The following is a 22132-nucleotide window of genomic DNA, read 5'->3' as shown; positions in this document are numbered from 1 at the left end:
CCTCGGCCTCCCAAAGTGCTGGGATTACAGGCTTGAGCCACCGCGCCCGGCCACGGGACTGTATTTTCTTGATTTAATTCTAGACTTCTAGGCTCTCTTTGTTGGTCAGGTCTTTCCCTTGACATGTGTCCCTGCCCTAATCATTTCCAGCTTTCCTTTCACTGTGATAAAAATAACAGCAGCAACAGCAGCAATATGGCTTCCATAGCAAGTACTCTGTGCTGGAACTGTTCTAAGCATTTTCCTTGAATGAACTATTTAACCCTCTGTGTACCAGGAATAATAGATCTCACTATTGACCCTGTGAGGCCAGTAGATCTTTCTCATTTTTTTCTATTTTAAGAGTCATTTTATGAATAATTTATAGATGAATCAAGGGATAGTGAAAAACAGCTTTTTAGAAACTTTAATATATCAAGTACATTTTTATGTACGAACATCATAAAAGATGAAAGAGGCCAGGTGCAGTGGCTCATGCCTGTAATACCAGCATTTTGGGAGGTCAGGGCGGGTTGATCACTTGAGGTCATGAGTTTGAGACCAGCCTGGCCATAAGGTGAAATGCTGTCTCTGCTAAAAATACAAAAATTAGCTGGGTGTGGTAGCACGTGCCTATAATCCTAGTTACTTGGGAGGCTTAGCCATGAGAATCGCTTGAACCCAGGAAGTGGAGATTGCAGTAAGCTGAGATTGTGCCACTGCACTCCAGCTTGGGTGATAGAGTGAGACCTTAACTCAAAGAAAAAAATAGATGAATATGGTCACACAATGCTTTTAGCAAATTTAGTCTTTCTAACAAAATGCGATGGTCCAGGATCTTATTGTAAAATACTGTGTGATGAAGTCCTTGTTGAATGACTCATGAGAATGCCATTTTCCTTTTTTGAAATTAGAAATATACTGTTCATCATCTTAAACTCAAGAGAGTTTAAGAAAATGTATGTAGGATGTTATTTGAAATTTATTCTAGAATCTCTATACTTTCAATTTCATCGTTCTCATTAGAGAGGGCTGCTGTGTTTCTTTGTCATCTCCTGAATTGCCTGATAATAGTCATCCTCTGCAAATTTTCCTCTCTTTGTCAATAGGGGCAGCAGGCCGGGCGCGGTGGCTCAAGCCTGTAATCCCAGCACTGTGGGAGGCCGAGGCGGGTGGATCACAAGGTCAAGAGATCGAGACCATCCTGGTCAACATGGTGAAACCCCGTCTCTACTAAAAATACAGAAAATTAGCTGGGCATGGTGGCACGTGCCTGTAGTCCCAGCTGCTCAGGAGGCTGAGGCAGGAGAATTGCCTGAGCCCAGGAGGCGGAGGTTGCGGTGAGCCGAGATCGCGCCATTGCACTCCAGCCTGGGTAACAAGAGCGAAACTCCGTCTCAAAAAAAAAAAAAAAAAAAAAATAGGGGCAGCAAATGAAAAATTCGGAATTCTCAACTGTGTTCAGTGAAAGCTAAACACATGTGTTAGTGATCTTTTTGGTAGGAAAAAAAGGAGCTTTATGCCTATAATCCTGGCACTTTGGGAGACCAAAGCAGGTGGATCTCTAGATCCCAGGAGTTTGAGACCAGCCTGGGCAACATGGCAAAAACTTGCCTCTACAAAAAATACAAAAATTGGCCGGGTGCGGTGGCTTACGCCTGTAATCCCAGGACTTTGGGAAGCTGAGGTGGGCGGATCACCTGAGGTCAGGAGTTTGAGGCCAGCCTGACCAACATGGCAAAACCCCGTCTCTGCTAAAAATACAATTAGCCAGGCATGGTGGCAGATGCTTGTAATCCCAGCTACTAGGGAGGCTGAGGCAGGAGAATCACTTGAACCTGGGAGGTGGAGGTTGTAGTGAGCTGAGATCACACCACAGCACTCCAGCCTGGGCCACAACAGCGAAACTCCGTCTCCAAAAACAAACAAACAAACAAAACAAAAATTAGCCAGGCATGGTGGCGCACGCCTGTGATCCCAGCTATAGCAGAGGCTGAGGTAGGAGATTGCTTGAGCCCAGGAGCTCAAGGCTGCAATGAGCTGTGATTGTGCCACTGCAGTCCAGCCTGGGTGACAGAGCGAGATCCTGTCTCTATTAAAAAAATATATTAAAAATGAAATTTAAAACTGCTGAGAAAAGAAACGGAAACAACTAGGATTGTGTGCAACACACCTGGGTATACCAACAGGCGATTCTTACAGTAACTCAGTGGAATAGCTGTTTCTGTTATTCTTCCGTAAGAAATTAAGCTCAGGGCTGGGTACGGTGGCTCACGCCTATAGTCCCAGCACTTTGGGAAGCCAAGGTGGGTAGATCACCTGAGTTCAAGAGTTCGAGACCAGCATGGCCAACATGGTGAAACCCCGTCTCTACTAAAAATAGAAAAAAATTAGCTGGACGTGGTGGTGGGTACCTGTAGTCCCAGCTCCTCGGGAGACTGAGGCAGGAGATGGAGGTTGCAATGAGTGGAGATTGCGCTACTGCACTCCAGTCTGGGTGACAGAGCGAGACTCTGTCTCAAAAAAAAGAAATTAAGCTGAGGCATCAAGAGGTTAAGTTGATTTGTCCAAAGTCACAAAGTTATGGAATAACAGAGCTGGGATTTGAACCCAAGCAGCCTGGCTAAATCTAGCCTCCTTCCCTCTTCTGGGCCATGTTGTCATTGCTTTATTTTTGAGACAGGGTCTCACTCTGTTGCCCAGGCTCTAGAGCAATGGTGTGATCTTGGCTCACTGCAACCTTTGCCTCCCAGGTTCAGGCGATTCTCCTGCCTCAGCCTCCCGAATAGCTGGGATTACAGGCGTGCTCCACTACACTTGGCCATACCTTGTCTTTACTTTAGCACCAGCTTCTTTCAGGCACAGACCGCTCCCTCCTTGAGTCACCTGGGTTCCGTCTACTTTCAGGGTTTCTCTCCACCAGGCTTCATTTGTCCTCTGTTTCTAGGTGCTTCTCATCCTCTCTGCCCTGTTCACCAGATCCTAGCCGGTTTATTTTAGCAAAATTGGTCTTCATTCAGACATAGACCTTTTTCTTGTTCTCTTTTTTATTTATTTATTTTTTTTTTTTGCACACCCGGACCTGTATTTTTCTTTTTCTTGTTCTCTTTTATTTTTTTTTCTTTTCAGACATAGACCTTATTCACCATTTTCATCCATGTCTGTTTTCAGTCTTTAGCCACTCCCAGTTTCAACTCCTTTCTCTGCTTTCGCTTTCATCTCTAACCATTGTTCTGTCCTTTTTGTGTGATTGCTCCTTATTTCCTAGTCATTGGAAATCAGCAAGCCACAGATGCCCCGAGATCTCCAGGACTCCAGATCTAAATCCTAACAGGATCTCAACTGTCGGGTTACAGCTTAATCCCAGGCAGGTCTGTGCAAGTCAGGGCACACACATGGACGGTGAGATCCAGACGTGCCATGGATCTTAGACAAAGAGCAAGCAGAGGTGACCTCATGGGGTCATATGGTCCCTAGCTTCCGAGTGAGACTGTCCGGATGTTGTGCGTGCTATTCCTGCTGTAGGGAAAGCACCCCATCTCCCTGATCTCTATTCCTACTGCCCAGAGTCACTTCTGGGGAAAGGCTTTGCTGCTGCTGTGGCCTCCCCCCTCTACTCTGTAAGTGCTCCTGCCTCTGTGGTCCCATGCGAACTTGTTTTTTTTGTTTTGAGACAGAGTCTCGCTCCGTTGCCAGGCTGGAGTCAGTGGGGTGATCTCAGCTCACTGCAACCCCCGCCTCCCAGGTTCAAGCAGTTCTCCTGCCTCAGCCTCCTGAGTAGCTGGGACTATAGGCGCGCCACCATGCCCAGCTAATTTTTGTATTTTTAGTAAAGACAGGGTTTCACTATGTTGACCAGGATGGTCTCGATCTTTTGACCTCGTGATCCACTCACCTCAGCCTCCCAAATTGCTGGGATTACAAGTATGAGCCACTGCACCCGACTGGGTGAACTTTCATCATGGCACTCTCCATGCTGTGCTGTAAGGCTTACCTGTCTGCCCTTCCCATTAGGCCAGGGGTGTCCAATCTTTTGGCTTCCTTGGGCACCTTGGAAGAAGAATTGTCTTGGGCCACACATAAAATACACTAATGCTAACCATAGCTAATGAGCTTAAAAAAAATTGCAAAAAAAATCTCATAATGTTTTAAGAAAGTTTACAGATTTGTGACCTGGGCGTGGTGGCTCACGTGTGTAATCCTAGCACTTTGGGAAGCTGAACCAGGTGGATCACTTAAGTCTGGGAGTTCAAGACCAGCCTGGCCAACGTGGCGAAAACCTATCTCTACTAAAAATCCAAAAATTAGCCAGGCATGGTGGCACGTGCCTGTAATCCCAGCTACTCAGGAGGTGGAGGCAGGAGAATTGCTTAAACCTGGGAGGTGGAGGTTGAAGTGGGTCAAGATTGCATCACTGCACTCCAGCCTGGGAGAAAGAGCATGACTTTATCTAAAAAAAAAAAAAATTAGCCGGGCATGGTGGTGCTCCTCTGTAGTCCCAGTTACCCAGGAGACTGAGGCCAGAGAATGGCTTGAACCAGGAGGTGGAAGTTGCAGTGAGCCAAGATTGCACCACTGTACACCAGCCTAGGAGACAGAGCGAGACTCCATCTTTTTTTTTTTTTTTTTTTTTTGAGACGGAGTTTCACTCTTGTTACCCAGGCTGGAGTGCAGTGGAACAATCTCGGCTCACCACAACCTCCGCCTCCTGGGTTCAGGCAATTCTCCTGCCTCAACCTCCTGAGTAGCTGGGATTACAGGCATGTGCCACCATGCCCAGCTAATGTTTTGTATTTTTAGTAGAGACGGGGTTTCACCATGTTGACCAGGATGGTCTCGATCTCTTGACCTCGTGATCCACCCGCCTCCGCCTCCCAAAGTGCTGGGATTACAGGCTTGAGCCACCGCGCCCGGCCTGAGACTCCATCTTAAAAACACAAAACAAAACAAAACTGGCTGGGTGTCGTGGTGGGCGCCTGTAATCCTAGCTACTTTGGAGGCTGAAGCAGGAGAATCACTTGAACCTGGGAGGTGGAGATTGTAGTGAGCTGAGATCGCACTACTGCACTCCGGCCTGGGTGACAGAGTGAGACCTTGTCTCACAAAAAAAACAAAAAAAAAGTTAGTTTACAGATTTGTATTGGGCTGCATTCAAAGCTGTCCTGGCCTCAGGTTGGACAAGCTTGAATTAGACAGTAATTTCCCAAGGTAAGAATTGTTCTGTTTGTTTAGATAGCAACTAGATTTAACACACACTTCCTGACTGAATAGAAAGTAACCATGGAAATTTTGGAAGGGATTTCTGAGGCCATGGTAATCCAAGAGTGGTCCAGGGAGCAGTAGCATCAGCATCACCTGGGAGCTTATTAGAAATGCAAACTAGGGCCGGGCGCAGTGGCTCACGCCTGTAATCCCAGCACTTTGGGAGGCCGAGGCGGGTGGATCACGAGGTCAAGAGATCGAGACCATCCTGGTCAACATGGTGAAACCCCGTCTCTACTAAAAATACAAAAAATTAGCTGGGCATGGTGGCGTGTGCCTGTAATCCCAGCTACTCAGGAGGCTGAGGCAGGAGAATTGCCTGAACCCAGGAGGCGGAGGTTGCGGTGAGCCAAGATCACGCCATTGCACTCCAGCCTGGGCAACAAGAGCGAAACTCCGTCTCAAAAAAAAAAAAAAAAAAGAAATGCAAACTAGGGTCTGGTGCAGTGGCTCATGCCTGTAATCCCAGCACTTTGGGAGGCTGAGGCAGGCGGATCACTGAGGTTTGAGAACAGCCTGGCTAACATGGTGAAACCCATCTCTACTAAAACTACAATTAGCAGGGTATGGTGGTGTAATCCCAGCTATTCAGGAGGCGTAGGTAGGAGAATTGCTTGAACCTGGAGGCAAAGGTTGCAGTGAGCCAAGATAGCGCCACTGCATTCCAGCCTGGGCAACAGAGCAAGACTCTGTCTCAAAATAAAAATAAAATAAAAAAATAAAGATTTGCAAACTATCAGTCCTCACCCCAGGCCTTTTGAGTCAGAATCTGCAAGTACCAAGATCCCCTGGGTGATGTAGGTGATTTATTTGTACATTAAAGCTCGAGCATCCCTGTGCTGTTAGGAATGCTTCAGTTTCATGGAAGATGTGGGACTTTGGTGGTTCTTTGAGATAATAACGTTTGATCTTGGCAAAGCAGAATGCATCCCCCCGCCTTTTTTTTTTTTTTTTTTGAGACAGAGTCTTACTTCGTTACCCAGGCTGGGGTGCAGTGGTGTGGTCTCGGCTCACTGCAACTTCTGCCTCCCAGGTTCAAGCAGTTCTCCTCCCTCAGCCCCCTGAGTAGCTGGGTCTACAGGCCCCTGCCACCATGCCCGGCTAAGTTTTGCATTTTTAGTAGAGATGGGGTTTCACCATGTTGGGCAGGCTGGTCTTGAACTCCTATCCTCAAGTAATCTGCCTGCCTCCACCTCCCAAAGTGTTGGTATTACAGTCATGAGCCAACATGCCTGGCCATAGAATGCATCCTTTATAGGAGAATGGCAAGCAGATATTAGCCTGACCAAAGTAGAAAGTCTGGAGGAAAGGAGGAGTAACAGAGTGTGAGAGGATCCCGAAATTAGAGGGTCTTGACAGCTAGGCAGAAGAATTTGGCCTTGATGCAGTAGGGGCTGTTACAGATTCCTGAGCAAAAGAGGACCATGATAGCAGTGAGAACCAGGCACAAAGACATTCTCACTTAAACCTCTTTTTCTCCTCCCTCAGCCCTTCCTGTTCTCCAAGTTCCTTCCCTTCCCCTGAAGGACAGCCAGGAGCTGACAACTTCACTTCTCTCAACTGGGTCCCAGGTGAGCTGGCACCCCTTTGCCCTCAGAGAGGACCCATCCTGAACCTTCACCAGGAGTTCTGTTTCTTTAACCAGTGACCAGGCCCATCTTGGGTTGGTGCCTTCATTCTTTTGACCTTTTTCCTTTCTGCCCAGTCCTTTCCTGCCCTCTTTGAGGCACAGTTCCTCCCCATTTCTTTTCTTCATGAGCCCAGTTCTTCCCCTCACTCCAAATTTGGACATAGGGAGTGGGAATTTAGTAGAGATCTCCTGTTTCAGAAGTTGGTGAAAATTGAAGAGGTCGCTGATGTGGCTGTATCCTTCATCCTGGAGGAATGGGGACATTTGGACCAGTCCCAGAAGTCCCTTTATAGGGATGACAGGAAGGAGAACTATGGGAGTATTACTTCCATGGGTAAGAATTATTTCATCTGCATGGATTAGGACATCTTTATTTTGTTATCTTGTAAAGAGTATTTCTAGCACATCCTATGAAAGCATTTATGTTTTATGTGCTATGACTTTGCTTTTTTTATATAAAAGAATAAATCAACCTTCACTTTTTTTTCTTTATTCAGCTTATTCTCATTATTTTTATCTTAATAAGAGTATGATTAAACACTGATAGTACTTGGGGATTGTTTTTGCAATCCAGCAAATGCTGACTTTTTACTGCTTTACAAGAAGAGTTGGCTAGGTGTGGTGGCTCATGCCTGTAATCCTAGCACTTTGGGAGGCTGAGGTAGGAGGACTGTTTGAACTCTGGAGTTTAAGACCAGCCTAGGCAACATAGCAAGATCCTGTCTCTTTTTAAAATATTTAAGAATAAAATAAAAAGAGTGAGCTTAAAACTAACAGGTTTGGACTTTAACAAATTTTTGGTAGTTACTGTACTATTTAATGGATTGGATAATTTTGCCAGGTGAGGTAGCTCACACCTGTAATCCCCGCACTTTGGGAGGCTGAGATGGGAGAATCACTTGAGGCCTTTGGACTTTAACAAATTTTTGGTAGTTACTATACTGTTTAATAAATGGGGTAATTTTGCCAGGTGTGGCAGCTCATACCTGTAATCCCAGCACTTTGGGAGGCTGAGGTGGGCGGATCACTTGAGGTCTGGAGTTCAAAACCAGCCTAGCTGTCTCTACTAAAAATACAGAAATCACCTGGGCGTTTTGGGGCACCTGTAATCCCAGCTACTTGGGGGGCCTTCATTACCATTCTTAAGTCACTGATACCCTATTTTATGAGGTTCGCCTTGGCACCTACCTTTCACAAGTCTTTTTGCTTCTTGAATTTTGTGGCCCTATTTCTAACTAAGTTATAATCCTGGAAGCTAATATTTCATTGTGCTCCCTGGAGCAGTTATAAATTTCTCAGGACTCCTGTAAACATTTTGGATTGTAGCTATTAGCCTGTTTTTGGTAAATTCTTTTAGAAGAAACACTTTATCAGTCATACTGGAAGTCTTCATATGCAAATGTACACAATGCAAAATTTCTTTTGAAAAGCATTATGTTAGTTTACATTGTTTAAGCATTTTAGTTCACTCACAGGCTTTTATTTAACAGGTATAGAGCTGACTCCTGCTCTTTTAAATTTTTCATTTCTAATTACTATTGATATTTATTTCCTTTTTAAAATTTATTTGTGCATGCTTCTGTTCATTAATCTATTGGGATCTTAGTGGTAGTCTTTTTTTATTTTGATTTTTTGATTTTTGTGGAAAAAAATCAAATGTATGCTTTAAAATTATTGATCAGATCAATAATTATTGATTTTTCATAGAGCCTTTTATCTCAGTGAATTATTCATATAGTATAAATATTACATTTAATGCAAATTTTAAAAACTCTCTTATTTTTAAATTAATTTCCAACAGCTTGTTTGCTTAATTTGAGCCTGCTACTCTTGCTTTGTCTTTTTCAGTTACCTTACAGGTACCTAATGGATTTCGGAGTTTGAGATTCTTGGCATAGTTCCTTTCTATAGCTTTTCCTAAGCAGTGTGAAATGTGTACTTTCAATGTTTTTCTCATTCTCTGTCTCTTTATTACAACATCTGTATTTATCCCATCAGTACACTCTTCTACATTAAGATCGTGCCCTGTGGTTTCTGCTTCCTTCACTTCTCTTGGAAAGCCATGTTAGATTATTTTCACATCTGCAGATTTCTATTAATAACAGCATCAGCGAAGGTCAGAATTAAAGAAAGTACCCATCAGATCTGGAAGTGAGATTTTTACAACATAAATAAATGAGTCTTGGAGGCAGCAGTTTCTGTGGAGTGGTGGGGTATTGGGGAACAAGAGACAGTTTCTTTGAAGATTGCAAAGGAGAGGAATTTGAAACGTAACTCCTCTGGTGAATGTAAGGACTTTGTCTCTAAAGGGGAAGAGAGGCCTGGTCACTGAAAGAATAATGGGTTGGGTAAATGGATTGTTTTTCGGTTCCTTTTTTTGTGTTTTTTCTTTTAGATGCAGTCTTGCTCTGTTGCCCAGGCTAGAGTGCAGTGGTGCGATCTCGGCTCACTGCAGCATCTGCCTCCCAGGTTCAAGCTATTCTCATGCCTCAGCCTCCCAAGTAGCTGGGATTACAGGTGCCCCCCAACAAGTCCGGCTAATTTTTGTATTTTTTTTTTTTTGAGACGGAATTTCCTTCTTGTTGCCCAGGCTGAAGTGCAATGACAAGATCTCAGCTTACCTCAACCTCCTGGGTTCAAGTGATTCTTCTGCCTCAGCCTCCCTAGTAGCTGGGATAGGCATGTGCTACTGTGCCTGTGCCCAGCTAGTTTTGTATTTTTAGTAGAGATGGGGTTTCTCTGTGTTGGTGAGGCTGGTCTTGAACTCCTAACCTCAGGTGATCCGCTCACCTTGGCCTCCCAAAGTGCTGGGATTACAGGCGTGAGCCATGATACTTGGCCTAATTTTTGTATTTTTACTCAACATGAGGTTTCACCTCATAGGCCAGGGGCTGGTCTCAAACTCCTGATCTCAGGTGATCCAACTGTCTTAATCTTCCAAAGTACTGAGATTACAGGCATGAGCCACCATGCCCGGCCCATATGTTTTTTTTAATGGGAGAAATTTTCTGCATTAAGAACTAGTAGAGTAGAATATGAAGGCAAGGAGGAGAAAAAAAAAAAAGAGAAAAGAGGAGCAGATAATAGGCTGGGCATGATATCTCATGCCTGTAATCCTAGCCCTTTGGGAGGCTGAGGTGGGCAGATCACTTGAGGTCAGGAGTTCAAGACCAGCCTGGCCAACATGGGAAAACCCTGTTTCTACTAAAAATACAAAAATCCTCCAGGCATGGTGTGTACTCCCAGCTACTTAGCAGCTGAGGCAGGAGAATTGCTTGAATCCAGGAGGTGGAGGTTGCAGTGAGCCAAGATCACGTTACTGCACTCCAGCCTGGGCAACAGTGTGAGACCCTATCTAAAAAAAAAAGGAAAAAGGAGGAGCAGATGGGTAATGTGGGGAGATCCCTGGAAAGCAGGAAGGTATGGTGAGATCCAGGGTACAGGAAGGAGGAAGGAGTGACCTTGGCTTGGGAGACATCTCTCCATTGAAAGACAAGGGAAGAATGAAATGAGTAGGCTGTCAGGCTGAGCGCAGGAACGCATTCCTGTATTCTCAGCACTTTGGGAGGCCAAGGAGGGAGGATCACTTGAGGCCAGGAGTTCGAGACCAGCTTGGGCAACAGAGACAAACCCTGTCACTACAAAATATACAAAAATTAGCCAGGCGTGGTGGTGTGCGCCTGTAGTCCTGGCTACTCGGGAGGCTGAGGTGAGGGATTGCTTCAGCCGGGGAGTTAGAGGTAGCAGTGAGCTATGATTGTGCTGCTATGCTACAGCCTCGGTGACAGAGTAAGACCCAGTCTCAAAAAAAAAAAAAAAAAGAATAAATGTATGAGAACAGTAGATGTGAATAAAAGAGAGAGAGGAAAAAATACTGTGGTAGCTGGGATTAGCTGCATAGTTAAATGAGGGAAGAAAAAACATAAGTCTAGTTTTGTGATAGGTCTTTTTTTTTATATGCTTGTTTTTACTATTTAAGTGCCTTTTTAGGAAGGTAAGTAAAAGGAGCTATATGGCAAATTAACATTAAAATTGTCTTCATGGTTTAGGAATTATAACTTCTGGCTATATCAAAAAAGGATAATGGTAGCTCTCTTAAAGGGTCATTGTAAGGATTAAATATGCCATATTAGCTCTTTTTTTTGAGATGGAGTTTCACTCTTGTTACCCAGGCTCGAGTGCAATGGTGCGATCTCGGCTCACCACAACCTCCGCCTCCTGGGTTCAGGCAATTCTCCTGCCCCAACCTCCTCAGTAGCTGGGATTACAGGCATGCGCCACCATGCCCAGCTAATGTTTTGTATTTTTAGTAGAGACGGGGTTTCACCATGTTGACCAGGATGGTCTCGATCTCTTGACCTCGTGATCCACCCGCCTCGGCCTCCCAAAGTGCTGGGATTACAGGCTTGAGCCACCGCGCCCGGCAAATGTTTAGCTCTTAATATTATTGTGTAATACTGAAAACTCTTCTCACAAAAACATCTTAGGAAATTATTAATAGACCATGTTACTCCCTGTTTTTTTTTTTGAGACAGAGTCTCTCTCTGTCGCCCAGATTTGAGTGTAGTGGCGCAATCTTGGCTCACTGCAACCTCTGCCTCCTGGGTTCAGGTGATTCTCCTGCCTCAGCCTCCTGACTAGCTGAGATTACAGGCATGTGCCACAACTCCCGACTAACTTTTTTTGTATTTTTATTAGAGACAGGTTTTCACCATGTTGGCCAGGCTAGTTTCAGACTCCTGGGCTCAAGTGATCTGCCAGCCTTGGCCTCCCACAGTACTGGGATTACAGGCATGAGCTGCCTCACCTAGCTGATAATTTTTGTATTTTTTTCTTTTTTTTTTTTTTTTAGCACAAAAACTAGAATACCAGTTTTTGTATTTTTAGTAGAGATAGGGTTTCGCTGTGTTGGCAAGGCTGGTCTTGAACTCCTGGCCTCAAGTCAACTGCCCACCTTGGCTTCCCAAACTGCTGGGATTACATGCGTGAGCCACCTCCCTGGCCAATACTCTATTTTTTGTTAAATACTGAAGATTTGTCTCTGCAAACCATATTAAACATCAGTGTTTTGAGTATCTTGCTGATACAATTACACGAGGGAACTAATCATAGCCACTTAAACATCCATGTTTCTCAGTGACTGCTGAACATTAATCTAGCTCTTGGAAGTAGTAGGATCTTCTCTGGTTATAGAAAGAATGTCTGTTTTCCTTTAGATTAATTCAAACCAAATCCTTTGGCCATTGAGAAACCTAGAAAGATTACCTTTCTTCTCTAGGCTATGAATTCAGATGAAGAGGAAGGTGAAGATGGGGTTAGCTGTATAACCTGCTATCAAATTTTATTAAGAATGTCACCCAGGCCGGGCGCGGTGGCTCAAGCCTGTAATCCCAGCACTTTGGGAGGCCGAGGTGGGTGGATCACGAGGTCAAGAGATCGAGACCATCCTGGTCAACATGGTGAAACCCCGTCTCTACTAAAAATACAAAATATTAGCTGGGCATGGTGGTGCGTGCCTATAATCCCAGCTACTCAGGAGGCTGAGGCAGGAGAATTGTCTGAACCCAGGAGGCGGAGGTTGCGGTGAGCCGAGATTGCGCCATTGCACTCCAGCCTGGGTAACGTGAGTGAAACTCTGTCTCAAAAAAAAAAAAAAAAAAAAAAAAAAAGAATGTCACCCAATTGCAGTGGCTCATGTCTGTAATCCCAGCACTTTGGGAGGCTGAGGTGGGAGGATCACTTGAGCTCTGGAGTTTGAGACCATCATGGGCAACATAGTGAGACCCTCATCTCTATAAAAAAAACACAAAAATTAGCTGGGCATGGTGGTGTGGACCTGTAGCCCTAGCTACTTGGGAGGCTGAGGTGGGAGGATTGCTTGAGCACAAGAGGTTGAGGATGCAGTGAGCCATGATTTCTCTACTGCACTCCAGCCTGGGTGACAGAGTGAGACCCTGTCTCAAACACACACACACACACACACACACAGAGAGAGAGAGAGAGAGAGAGAGAGAGAAACACTGAATGTGATACAGGTATTTAAGTGCCATACCAAAAGGAGACCCTCTTCTCTCGGTGGAATGACTTCTTTCCAGTCTCCTTCCTGTGAACCTTTTTTGCGAGCTCTTCTTTCCCTAACCTCCCTTACTTTTCTGCTTAAATATTTTTCATCCTATCCCAGTACTGTAAAGATAACTTTACAAAATCATGCATCCCTAGCACATGTCAGTTTCACTTCATTATCCTCTTATTTTATTTCTTCAAATTCAGGGAAGAGCTCATTTTTTTAATTCTCCCTCTGTTATTTCAGATTATGAGTCCAGGGACAATATGGAGCTCATGGTGAAGCAGGTTTCTGATGACACCGAATCACACTGGGTGGCCCCGGAACACACGGAAAGGAGTGTTCCCCAGGGTCCAGACTTGGCAGAAGTCAGTGACCTTAAGGGCATGGTACAAAGGTGGCAGGTCAACCCCACCATGGGGAAATCAAGGCAGAATTCTTCCCAAAAGGATCTGGGCGCAATCACAGATGTCAGCCGTAAGCAAAGCACACATGGCGAGAGAGGCCACAGATGCAGCGATTGTGGCAAATTCTTCCTCCAAGCCTCAAACTTTATTCAGCATCGGCGCATCCACACCGGAGAAAAACCGTTTAAGTGTGGAGAGTGTGGGAAGAGCTACAATCAGCGTGTGCACCTCACCCAGCACCAGCGTGTCCACACGGGGGAGAAACCCTACAAATGTCAGGTGTGCGGAAAGGCTTTCCGGGTGAGTTCCCACCTGGTTCAGCACCACAGTGTCCACAGCGGAGAGAGGCCCTATGGCTGCAACGAGTGCGGGAAGAACTTCGGTCGCCATTCGCATCTGATTGAACACCTGAAACGCCACTTCAGGGAGAAATCCCAGAGATGTATGTGTGAGGAGTTTATATCTGGGGGACAAATGGAGGCAAAAAGCAAAAGGTTTTATTAGAAAAGCACAACAGGACAGATGATACTGGGAGGGGTAGGAAGAGGCAAAGGCTTTAGATGATTTGGTTCTTTCTTTGTTATTTTTGAGACGGAGTCTCACTCTGTTGCCCAGGCTGGAGGGCAGTGGCGTGATCTCAGTTCACCGCAACCTCTGCCTCCTGAGTAGCCAGGATTACAGGTGCCCACCACCATGCCTGGCTAATTTTTGTATTTTTAGTAGAGATGGGGTTTCACCATCTTAGCCACACTGGTCTATGACTCCTGACCTTGTGTTTCGCCTACCTTGGCCTCCCAAAGTGCTGGGATTACAGGTATGAGCCACTGTGCCTGGCCCATTTTTAAATTTTATTTTATTTTTATTTTTATTTTTTAAAGACAGGGTTTCGCCGGGCGCGGTGGCTCAAGCCTGTAATCCCAGCACTTTGGGAGGCAGAGGCAAGTGGATCACGAGGTCAAGAGATCGAGACCATCCTGGTCAACATGGTGAAACCCCGTCTCTACCAAAAATACAAAAATTAGCTGGGCATGGTGGTGCGTGCCTGTAATCCCAGCTACTCAGGAGGCTGAGGCAGGAGAATTGCCCGAACCCAGGAGGCGGAGGTTGTGGTGAGCCAAGATCGTGCCATTGCACTCCAGCCTGGGTTACAAGAGCGAAACTCCGTCTCAAAAATAAATAAATAAATAAATAAAGACAGGGTTTCACCATGTTGGTCAGGCTGGCCTTGAACTCCTGACCTCAGGTGATCTGCCCGCCTTGGCCTCCAAAGTGCTTGGATTACAGGCGTGAGCCACTGCGCCTGGCCTTTTTTTTTTTTTTTTTTTTTTTTTAAATGGAGCCTCTGTCTCCCATGCTGGAGCACAGTGGCATGATCTTGGCTCACTGCAACCTCTGCCTCCCAGGTTCAAGTGATTCTCCTGCCTCAGCCTCCCTAGTAGCTGGGATTACAGGTGCCTGCCACCATGCCTGGCTAATTTTTTTGGTATTTTTGTTAGAGATGGAGTTTCACCATGTTAGCCAGGATGGTCTCGATCTTCTGACCTTGTGATCTGCCTGCCTCAGCCTCCCAAAGTGCTAAGATTACAAGCGTGAGCCACTGCGCCTGGTGCTTTTTTAAAAAATCTGCTTTGATTATTAACAGCCGTGCTGCATCATCCATCATGGCATAGAAATCACTAAAGTGTCTTATGGCCAGGCTCAGTGACTCATGCCTGTAATCCAAGCACTTTGGAGGCCAAGGCAGGTGGATCACCTGAGGTAGGGAGTTCAAGAAATCACTAAAGTGTCTTTAAAGTTCTGGGTTGAGCTGAGCTATCCTCTCAGCTAGTGTTTTCCCATTCTGCTCGATGACTGCCTCATTTGGGAAATCTACCAGTAGTGCTTTGGATTTGAAAAGCAATTGCTTTAAAATGGTTATCTTCTTTTATACCTTCCCTGCAATTGTTTCTATAGCTAGTTTCCCAGTGAATACTCAACTGCCTCCCCCATTTTCTGTTTTTTTGTTTTTTGGGGTTGTTTTGAGACAGGATCTCTCTCTGTCACAAAGACTGAGGTGAAGTAGTGGGATCTCAGCTCGCTGTAGCCTCCATTTCCTGGGCTGAACTAATCCTCCCATCTCAGCTTCCTGCATAGCTGGGCCTACAAGCGCACACCACCACAGCCAGCTAATTTTTGTATTTTTTGTAGAGATGGGGTCTGGCTATGTTGCCTAGGCTGGTCTTGAACATCTGTGCTTAAGGGATCCTCTTGCTTGGGCCTCCCCAAGTGCTAGGGTTACAGGTGTGAGCCATCATGCCCAGCCCTTCCTCATTTTTCTGGATTAAAAGGGGAATACTTGCTTTGCACATCCAGCCATATTATTGAGAGTCTCTGTTGCTAGTTGCGCAGGATCCGTAGTGAACAGAACAGAGATACAGTCCATGCCCTCATGGAGCTGATGGTCTGTTGTGGGTAGCAGATAATAAAGGTGATGAGCAGTCCTGAAGGAGAAGCATGACGTGCGGGGGGAGGAAAACTGAGGCTAGAGTCTTGGCTAAGGGTGAAGAGGGCAGTGATTGCCATATCACCCACCCTCTTGACAGTGCTTCTTTTCGGCTCATTTTGCCTTTTTTCCTGGCTCCTAGTCAGACATCCCCTGACTCTATGCCCTCTTCATCATCCTTTGCTCCCATTCTTTCAATTTTTGTCAGTTCTTACCATCCAGTTGTTATGTATTTTTTTTTTTTTTTTTTTTTTGAGATGGAGTCTCATTCTGTCATGTAGGCTGGAGTGCAGTGGCACCAATCTCAGCTCACTGTAGCCTCCACTTCCTGGGTTCAGGTGATTCTTCTACCTTAGCCTCCCAAGTAGCTGGGATTACAGGCGCCTGACACCATGCCCAGCTAATATTTTTGTATTTTTAGTAGAGATAGGTTGTTACTGTGTTGGCCAGGCTGGTCTTGAACTCTGGACATCAGGTGATCCGCCCACCCTGATCAGCCTCCTGAAGTGCTGGGATTACAGGGGTGAGCAACCACACTCAGGCCTGTTGTGTATTTGTTCTGCTTTGTTCTGTTGGCCTAACTCATGTTGGTATAATCATGAGCCCCCTCACATTTCCTATCTTCCCTTCCTTTTCAGAATTCCTTTGTTTCCCTCCTACATAATGAAAATGTTAAACTTACCTCTATTATTGCCTAACCTCAATCATTCTCACCACCCATCTAGGTAAGCCTCCCCCCCCCCCCTTTTTTTTTTTTTTTTTTTGAGATAGAGTCTTATTCTGTCACCTGCCAGGCTGGGCGTGCCGTGGCGCGATCTTAGCTCACTGCAACCTCTGCCTCCCGGACGGATTCAGGCAATTCTCCTGCATCAGCCTCCCAAGTAGCTAGGACTACATGCTTATGTCACTACACGCAGCTAATTTTTTGTAGTTTAGTAGAGTCGGGATTTCACCATGTTGGCCAGGCTGGTCTTGATCTCCTGACCTCATGATCTGCCCACCTTGACCTCCCAAAGTGCTGGGATTACAGGTATTAGCCACTGTACCCAGGTCGTAAGCCTCTTTTTTGCCTTGTCCTTTTTTAAAAAAATGTTATTTTTAAAATTTCAATAGCTTTTGGGATACAAGTGCTTTTGGTTACATGGATGAATTGTATAGTGGTGAAGTCTGAGATTTTACTGCACTCATCACCCAAGTAGTGTACATTGTGCTCAATATATAGTTTTTTTGTTCATCACCCCCTCCTGCTGTCTCCCTTTCTGAGTCTCTATTGTCCATTATACCACTCTATGCCTTTGTGTACCCATAGCCTAGCTTCCAGTTATAAGTGAGAACATGTGGTATTTGGTTTTCTGTTTCTGAGTTACTTCACTTAGAATAATGGCTTCCAGCTTCATCCAAGTTGCAACAGAAGACATTATTTAATTTTTTTTTTGTGGCTGAGTAGTATTCCATGGCATATATACCACATCTTTTTTTTTTTTTAGACAAAGTCTTACTCTGTTGCCCAGGCTGGAGTGCAGGGGTATGATCTCAGCTAACTGTAACCCCCACCTCCTGACTTCACGTGATTCTCTTGCCTCACCCTCTCAAGTAGCTGGGATTACAGGCGCCTACCACCATGCCTGTCTAATTTTTTATTTTTTTTTTAATTTATTTTTTTTTTTTTGAGACGGAGTTTCGCTCTTGATACCCAGGCTAGAGTGCAATGGCGCGATCTCGGCTCACCGCAACCTCCGCCTCCTGGGTTCGGGCAATTCTCCTGCCTCAGCCTCCTGAGTAGCTGGGATTACAGGCACGCGCCACCATGCCCAGCTAATTTTTTGTAGTTTTAGTAGAGACGGGGTTTCACCATGTTGACCAGGATGGTCTCGATCTCTTGACCTCGTGATCCACCCGCCTCGGCCTCCCAAAGTGCTGGGATTACAGGCTTGAGCCACCGCGCCCGGCCTAATTTTTTATTTTTAGCAGAGACGAGGTTTCACCACGTTGGTCAGGCTGGTCTCAAACTCCTGACCTCAGGTGATCCACCTGCCTTGGCCTCCCAAAGTGCTGGGATTACAGGTGTGAGTCAGTACGCCCAGCCTGCTACATTTTCTTTATCAACTGATTAGTCAGTGGGCTCTTAGATTGATTCCATATCTTTGCAGTTGTGAATTGTGCTGCAAAAGACATATGCTTGCAGTCTTTTTGGTATATTGACTTCTTTTCCTTTGTGTAGATATACTCGGTAGTGGAATTGCTGGATCAAATGGCAGATCTACTTCTGGTTCTTAAATCTCCATACTGTTATCCATTGAAGTTGTACTAATTTACTTCCCATCAGCAGTGTGTAAGCATCCTTTTCACCACATCCATGCCAACATCTACTGCTTTTTGATTTCTTAATAATGGCCATTCTTCCAGGAGTAAGGCAGTATCTCATAGTGGCTTTAATTTGTGCCTCCCTGATGATTAGTGATGTTGAACATTTTTTTTCATAGCTTGTTGGTCATTTGTATATATTCTTTTGAGAAATGTCTCTTCATCTCATTTGTCTACTTTTTGATGGGATTTGTTTTTTCTCGTTGATTTGTTTGAGTTACTTGTAGATTCTGGATATTAGTCCTTTGTCTGATGCATAGTTTGCAGATATATTCTGCCATCTTGTAGATGTGTCTTGCTCTTTTCATTGGAAATTTCCAAAAGTTTGTTGTTTATATCCTGTTGGCATCAAGTACACACACGCACCCACCTCTGTTACTCCTGTTACACCATAGTTTCATCTGATGATCATTTTTTCTGAATTTATTTTTCCCCTATAAAAGAACGAATGGGCCAGGCACAGTGGCTTCTACCTGTAATTCCAGCACTTTGGGAGGCCAGGGCGGCCGGATCACCCAAGGTCAGGAGTTAGAGACTAGCCTGGCCAATATGGTGAAACCCCATCTCTGCTAAACATACAAAAATTAGCTGGATATGGTCATGCATACCTGTAGTCCCAGCTGCTAGGGGGGCTGAGGCAGGAGAATCACTTGAACCCAGGAGGCAGTAGCTGCAGTGGGCCGAGATCGTGCCACTGCACTCCAGCCTGGGCGACTGAGCAAGACACAATGTCAAAAAAGAACCTAAAAAGAACTGATGACACTTGCATTTGCTCTTTATTTTTTTTTAGGCAGTGACAAAAGAAGTAAGAATGCAAAATTAAGTGTTAAGAAGAAAATTTCAGAATTTTCAGAAGCAGACATGGATCTGTCGGGAAAAACCCAAAGAAACATTTCTCAAGGTCAAGATTTTGGGGAAGGCTGTGAGCTCCAAGGCAAGCTGGATAGAAAGCAGGGAATTCCCATGAAAGAGATACTAGGACAGCCCTCTTCAAAGAGGACAAACTGCAGTGAAGTCTCATATGTCCACAAAAAATCCTCCACTGGAGAGAGACCACATAAATGTAATGAGTGTGGGAAAAGCTTCATTCAGAGCGCACATCTTATTCAACATCAAAGAATACACACTGGGGAGAAACCATTCAGGTGTGAGGAATGTGGGAAAAGCTACAACCAACGCGTGCACCTAACTCAGCATCAGCGCGTCCACACAGGTGAGAAGCCCTACACCTGTCCTTTGTGTGGGAAAGCCTTCAGAGTGAGGTCCCACCTTGTTCAGCATCAGAGTGTGCACAGTGGGGAGAGACCCTTCAAGTGTAATGAATGTGGGAAAGGCTTTGGCAGGCGTTCCCACCTGTCTGGACATCTGCGACTCCACTCCCGAGAGAAATCCCATCAGTGTCGTGAATGTGGAGAAATCTTTTTTCAGTATGTTAGCCTGATTGAACATCAGGTGCTCCACATGGGCCAGAAAAATGAAAAAAGTGGCATCTGTGAGGAAGCATATAGTTGGAACTTGACAGTGATTGAAGACAAGAAGATTGAGTTGCAAGAGCAGCCTTATAAGTGTGATATCTGTGGAAAAGCCTTTGGTTACAGTTCAGACCTCATTCAGCATTATAGAACTCATACTGCAGAGAAGCCCTATAAATGTGATATATGTAGAGAAAATGTTGGCCAGTGTTCCCACACCAAACAACATCAAAAAATCTACTCCAGCACAAAGTCCCATCAATGTAATGAATGTGGCAGAGGCTTCACTCTGAAGTCACATCTTAATCAACATCAGAGAATCCATACTGGTGAGAAACCTTTTCAATGTAAAGAATGTGGAATGAATTTCAGCTGGAGTTGTAGTCTCTTTAAACACCTGAGAAGCCATGAGAGGACAGATCCCTTAAATACCTTAAGTGTACAGGGGTCTCTGTTGTAGAATAGCTCTTACTCAATTTTAGAGAAGCCTTCCTGGAGGGAAACCATACTCTATAATGAACGAAGTAACAGTTTCAAGCATTTTTCCAGTGTGACCATCAGACCTACAGATTGAAACCCTTTAGTTAGAACTCAGTCTTTAGGAATGTCGGAGAACCTACAATAATAGATACCTGTTCACGTTCCCCACAGAGAAATGCTTAGGTAGCATCTTCATGCTTGGGAATCTAGACAAGAAGAGAATCCATGGACGTGGTCGAGAAAGGAAAGCCTTCGGATGACATTCAGTCTTCACTTGAACTCAAAACTGACACTAGGAACATCCTCATGAGTTCAGTAGAAATAAGCTTTATTGTAGCTTCTGCCTTGTTTGATGGCCTATCTATTCAGGGAAGCACACAGTGAAAGAATTCTTCAGCATGATGTCCGTTTTGGTACCTCATCAATGAACCTTTTCTAGAAATTATTATTCCAACCACTAGAATATCCCAGTCACTATTCCCACTTTGAGCATTAGCCCCTTGCAAAAGAAACAGATTTAAAGTATCTCTATCTTGGCAAAATTGGGGTTCAGGGGCTGGATGGTATGTGTTTCTGCTGCCTTATTCAATCTATAACTTATCTGTGAAATGCTCTACCTTGTTTTTGGTTTGATTCTACTGGCATCAAGGTTTAGCCAGTAGAAGGAGGAGTTCAACTTGTCAGTTCAGGAGAAACTGTGCTGGTCAGTCACATCTTAAGGTGAAGGGAGAGGGACCTTAGGGGAACAGAGAAGTCAGGCAAAACTGTGGACTGTTTTATCTTGTATCACCCACAGGACAACTACATCCATAGAAGGAAATGGACCAAAGTGAATGAAGAGTGGTCCCGGCCAGGGATGGTGGCTCATGCCTGTAATCCCAGCACTTTGGAAAGCTGAGGTGGGCGGATCACGAAGTCAGGAGTTCAAGACTTGCCTGGCAAACATGGTGAATCTCCATCTTTACTAAAAAATAAATAAAAATTAGCTGGGTGTGGTGGCATGCACCTGTAATCCTAGCTACTTGGGAGGCTGAGGGAGGAGAATTGCTTGAACCCAGGTGGCAGAGGGTGCGGTGAGCTGAGATCACACCATTGCATTCCAAAGCAAGACTGTCTCAAAAAAAAAAAAAAATCCTGGTCCTAGCAGTATGTGTGCTGGCTGACTCCTGTGTACCCCAGAAATAGGCCTCTCCTATAGAGTGGTGATACAGTATGAGTTTCAATTTCCATTGCAGTTGGGATTGAAAGTAATCAGTCATGAGCAGGCAGGCATCAGGTCCCTATAGCCCTGCCTTGCAGGAAGGTCTGGGTGGGAGTTTTGAGTGAGAAAGAGAATGACATGCATGAGAAAGTTCCCCTGAGCCTGTTTGCTAGGGAGAGGGAGTGAGTGCTGTTGGACACTACTCAGGCCCTGCTTCTGCTGACTTGCCTGGCTTATAATAAATGCCCAGTAAATATTCCTTGACCATATATATGTGTCATACACTGTGGTGCCCTGTCCAGACCCCTTTGCCAAGCTGGGACCCCACCCCCAGCTGCCCTGAGTTTGGGCCTCAAGTGCTCATAGCTGTGCTTCTCCAGAAACTGAAGAATCAACCTCGGGTGGTGGGAGCCATCTCACCCAAGAGTCACGTCTCCACACCCCAACGTCTAGTTCATTTGACTGAAGCATGGAAAACTCCAGGGTGCTATGACTGCCCTGGCACCCATGGATCAGGCCAAGCTAGACTTTATCTGAGCCTACATCCATGCTCAGCTCTATCCCTTCTCTATCCTGTTTCATTCCTTCCCTCAATGGCATTTCCGAATAAATACGCTGTCAATCACATGGCTCTGAATCCCTGTCTCAGGTTCTACTTTAGAGAACCTGATCTAAGACATTTGTTGCCACAAGTGGTCCTAGGAAGCTGCTGTGAGAGGGTATTGTAGAGTTGGTCACTCACCAGGAGGGAGTGAGGACCCCCATCACTGTTAATAGTCCCTGGCATGTAG

At 45.2% G+C, this 22132-nt stretch overlaps 1 protein-coding gene across 3 annotated transcripts; it reads left to right on the top strand.

Annotated features, from left to right (window-relative positions):
- Positions 1-6405: 6405 nt before the first annotated feature.
- Positions 6406-20755, top strand: ZKSCAN5 (zinc finger with KRAB and SCAN domains 5). Of its 3 annotated transcripts, none has more exons than XM_032266467.1 (4): positions 6406-6812; positions 7073-7205; positions 13182-13784; positions 18979-20755. In XM_032266467.1, exons 2-4 carry the CDS (start codon positions 7202-7204, stop codon positions 20118-20120), a joined length of 1749 nt encoding a protein of 582 aa, XP_032122358.1. In that variant the 5' UTR covers positions 6406-6812; positions 7073-7201; the 3' UTR covers positions 20121-20755. The 3 variants fall into 3 exon arrangements, with proteins under 3 accessions (XP_032122358.1, XP_032122359.1, XP_032122361.1); XM_032266468.1 differs by having other exon boundaries at positions 7070-7205; XM_032266470.1 differs by lacking the exon at positions 7073-7205.
- Positions 20756-22132: the final 1377 nt, after the last annotated feature.

The sequence above is a fragment of the Sapajus apella genome, unplaced genomic scaffold (assembly GCF_009761245.1).
Source record: "Sapajus apella isolate SASKATOON/1434 unplaced genomic scaffold, GSC_monkey_1.0 scaffold159, whole genome shotgun sequence".
NCBI classification, from domain to species: Eukaryota; Metazoa; Chordata; class Mammalia; order Primates; family Cebidae; genus Sapajus; species Sapajus apella.
The sequence above is the reverse complement of the archived record's forward strand: the minus strand, read 5'-3'. Positions and strand labels throughout refer to the sequence as shown.

Bases quoted from the DNA above. Each gene is read 5' to 3' on its own strand.
- ZKSCAN5 (XM_032266467.1), top strand. The intron at 13,785-18,978 runs GTATGTGTGAGG...ATTTTTTTTTAG, and splicing joins CAGGGAGAAATCCCAGAGAT to GCAGTGACAAAAGAAGTAAG.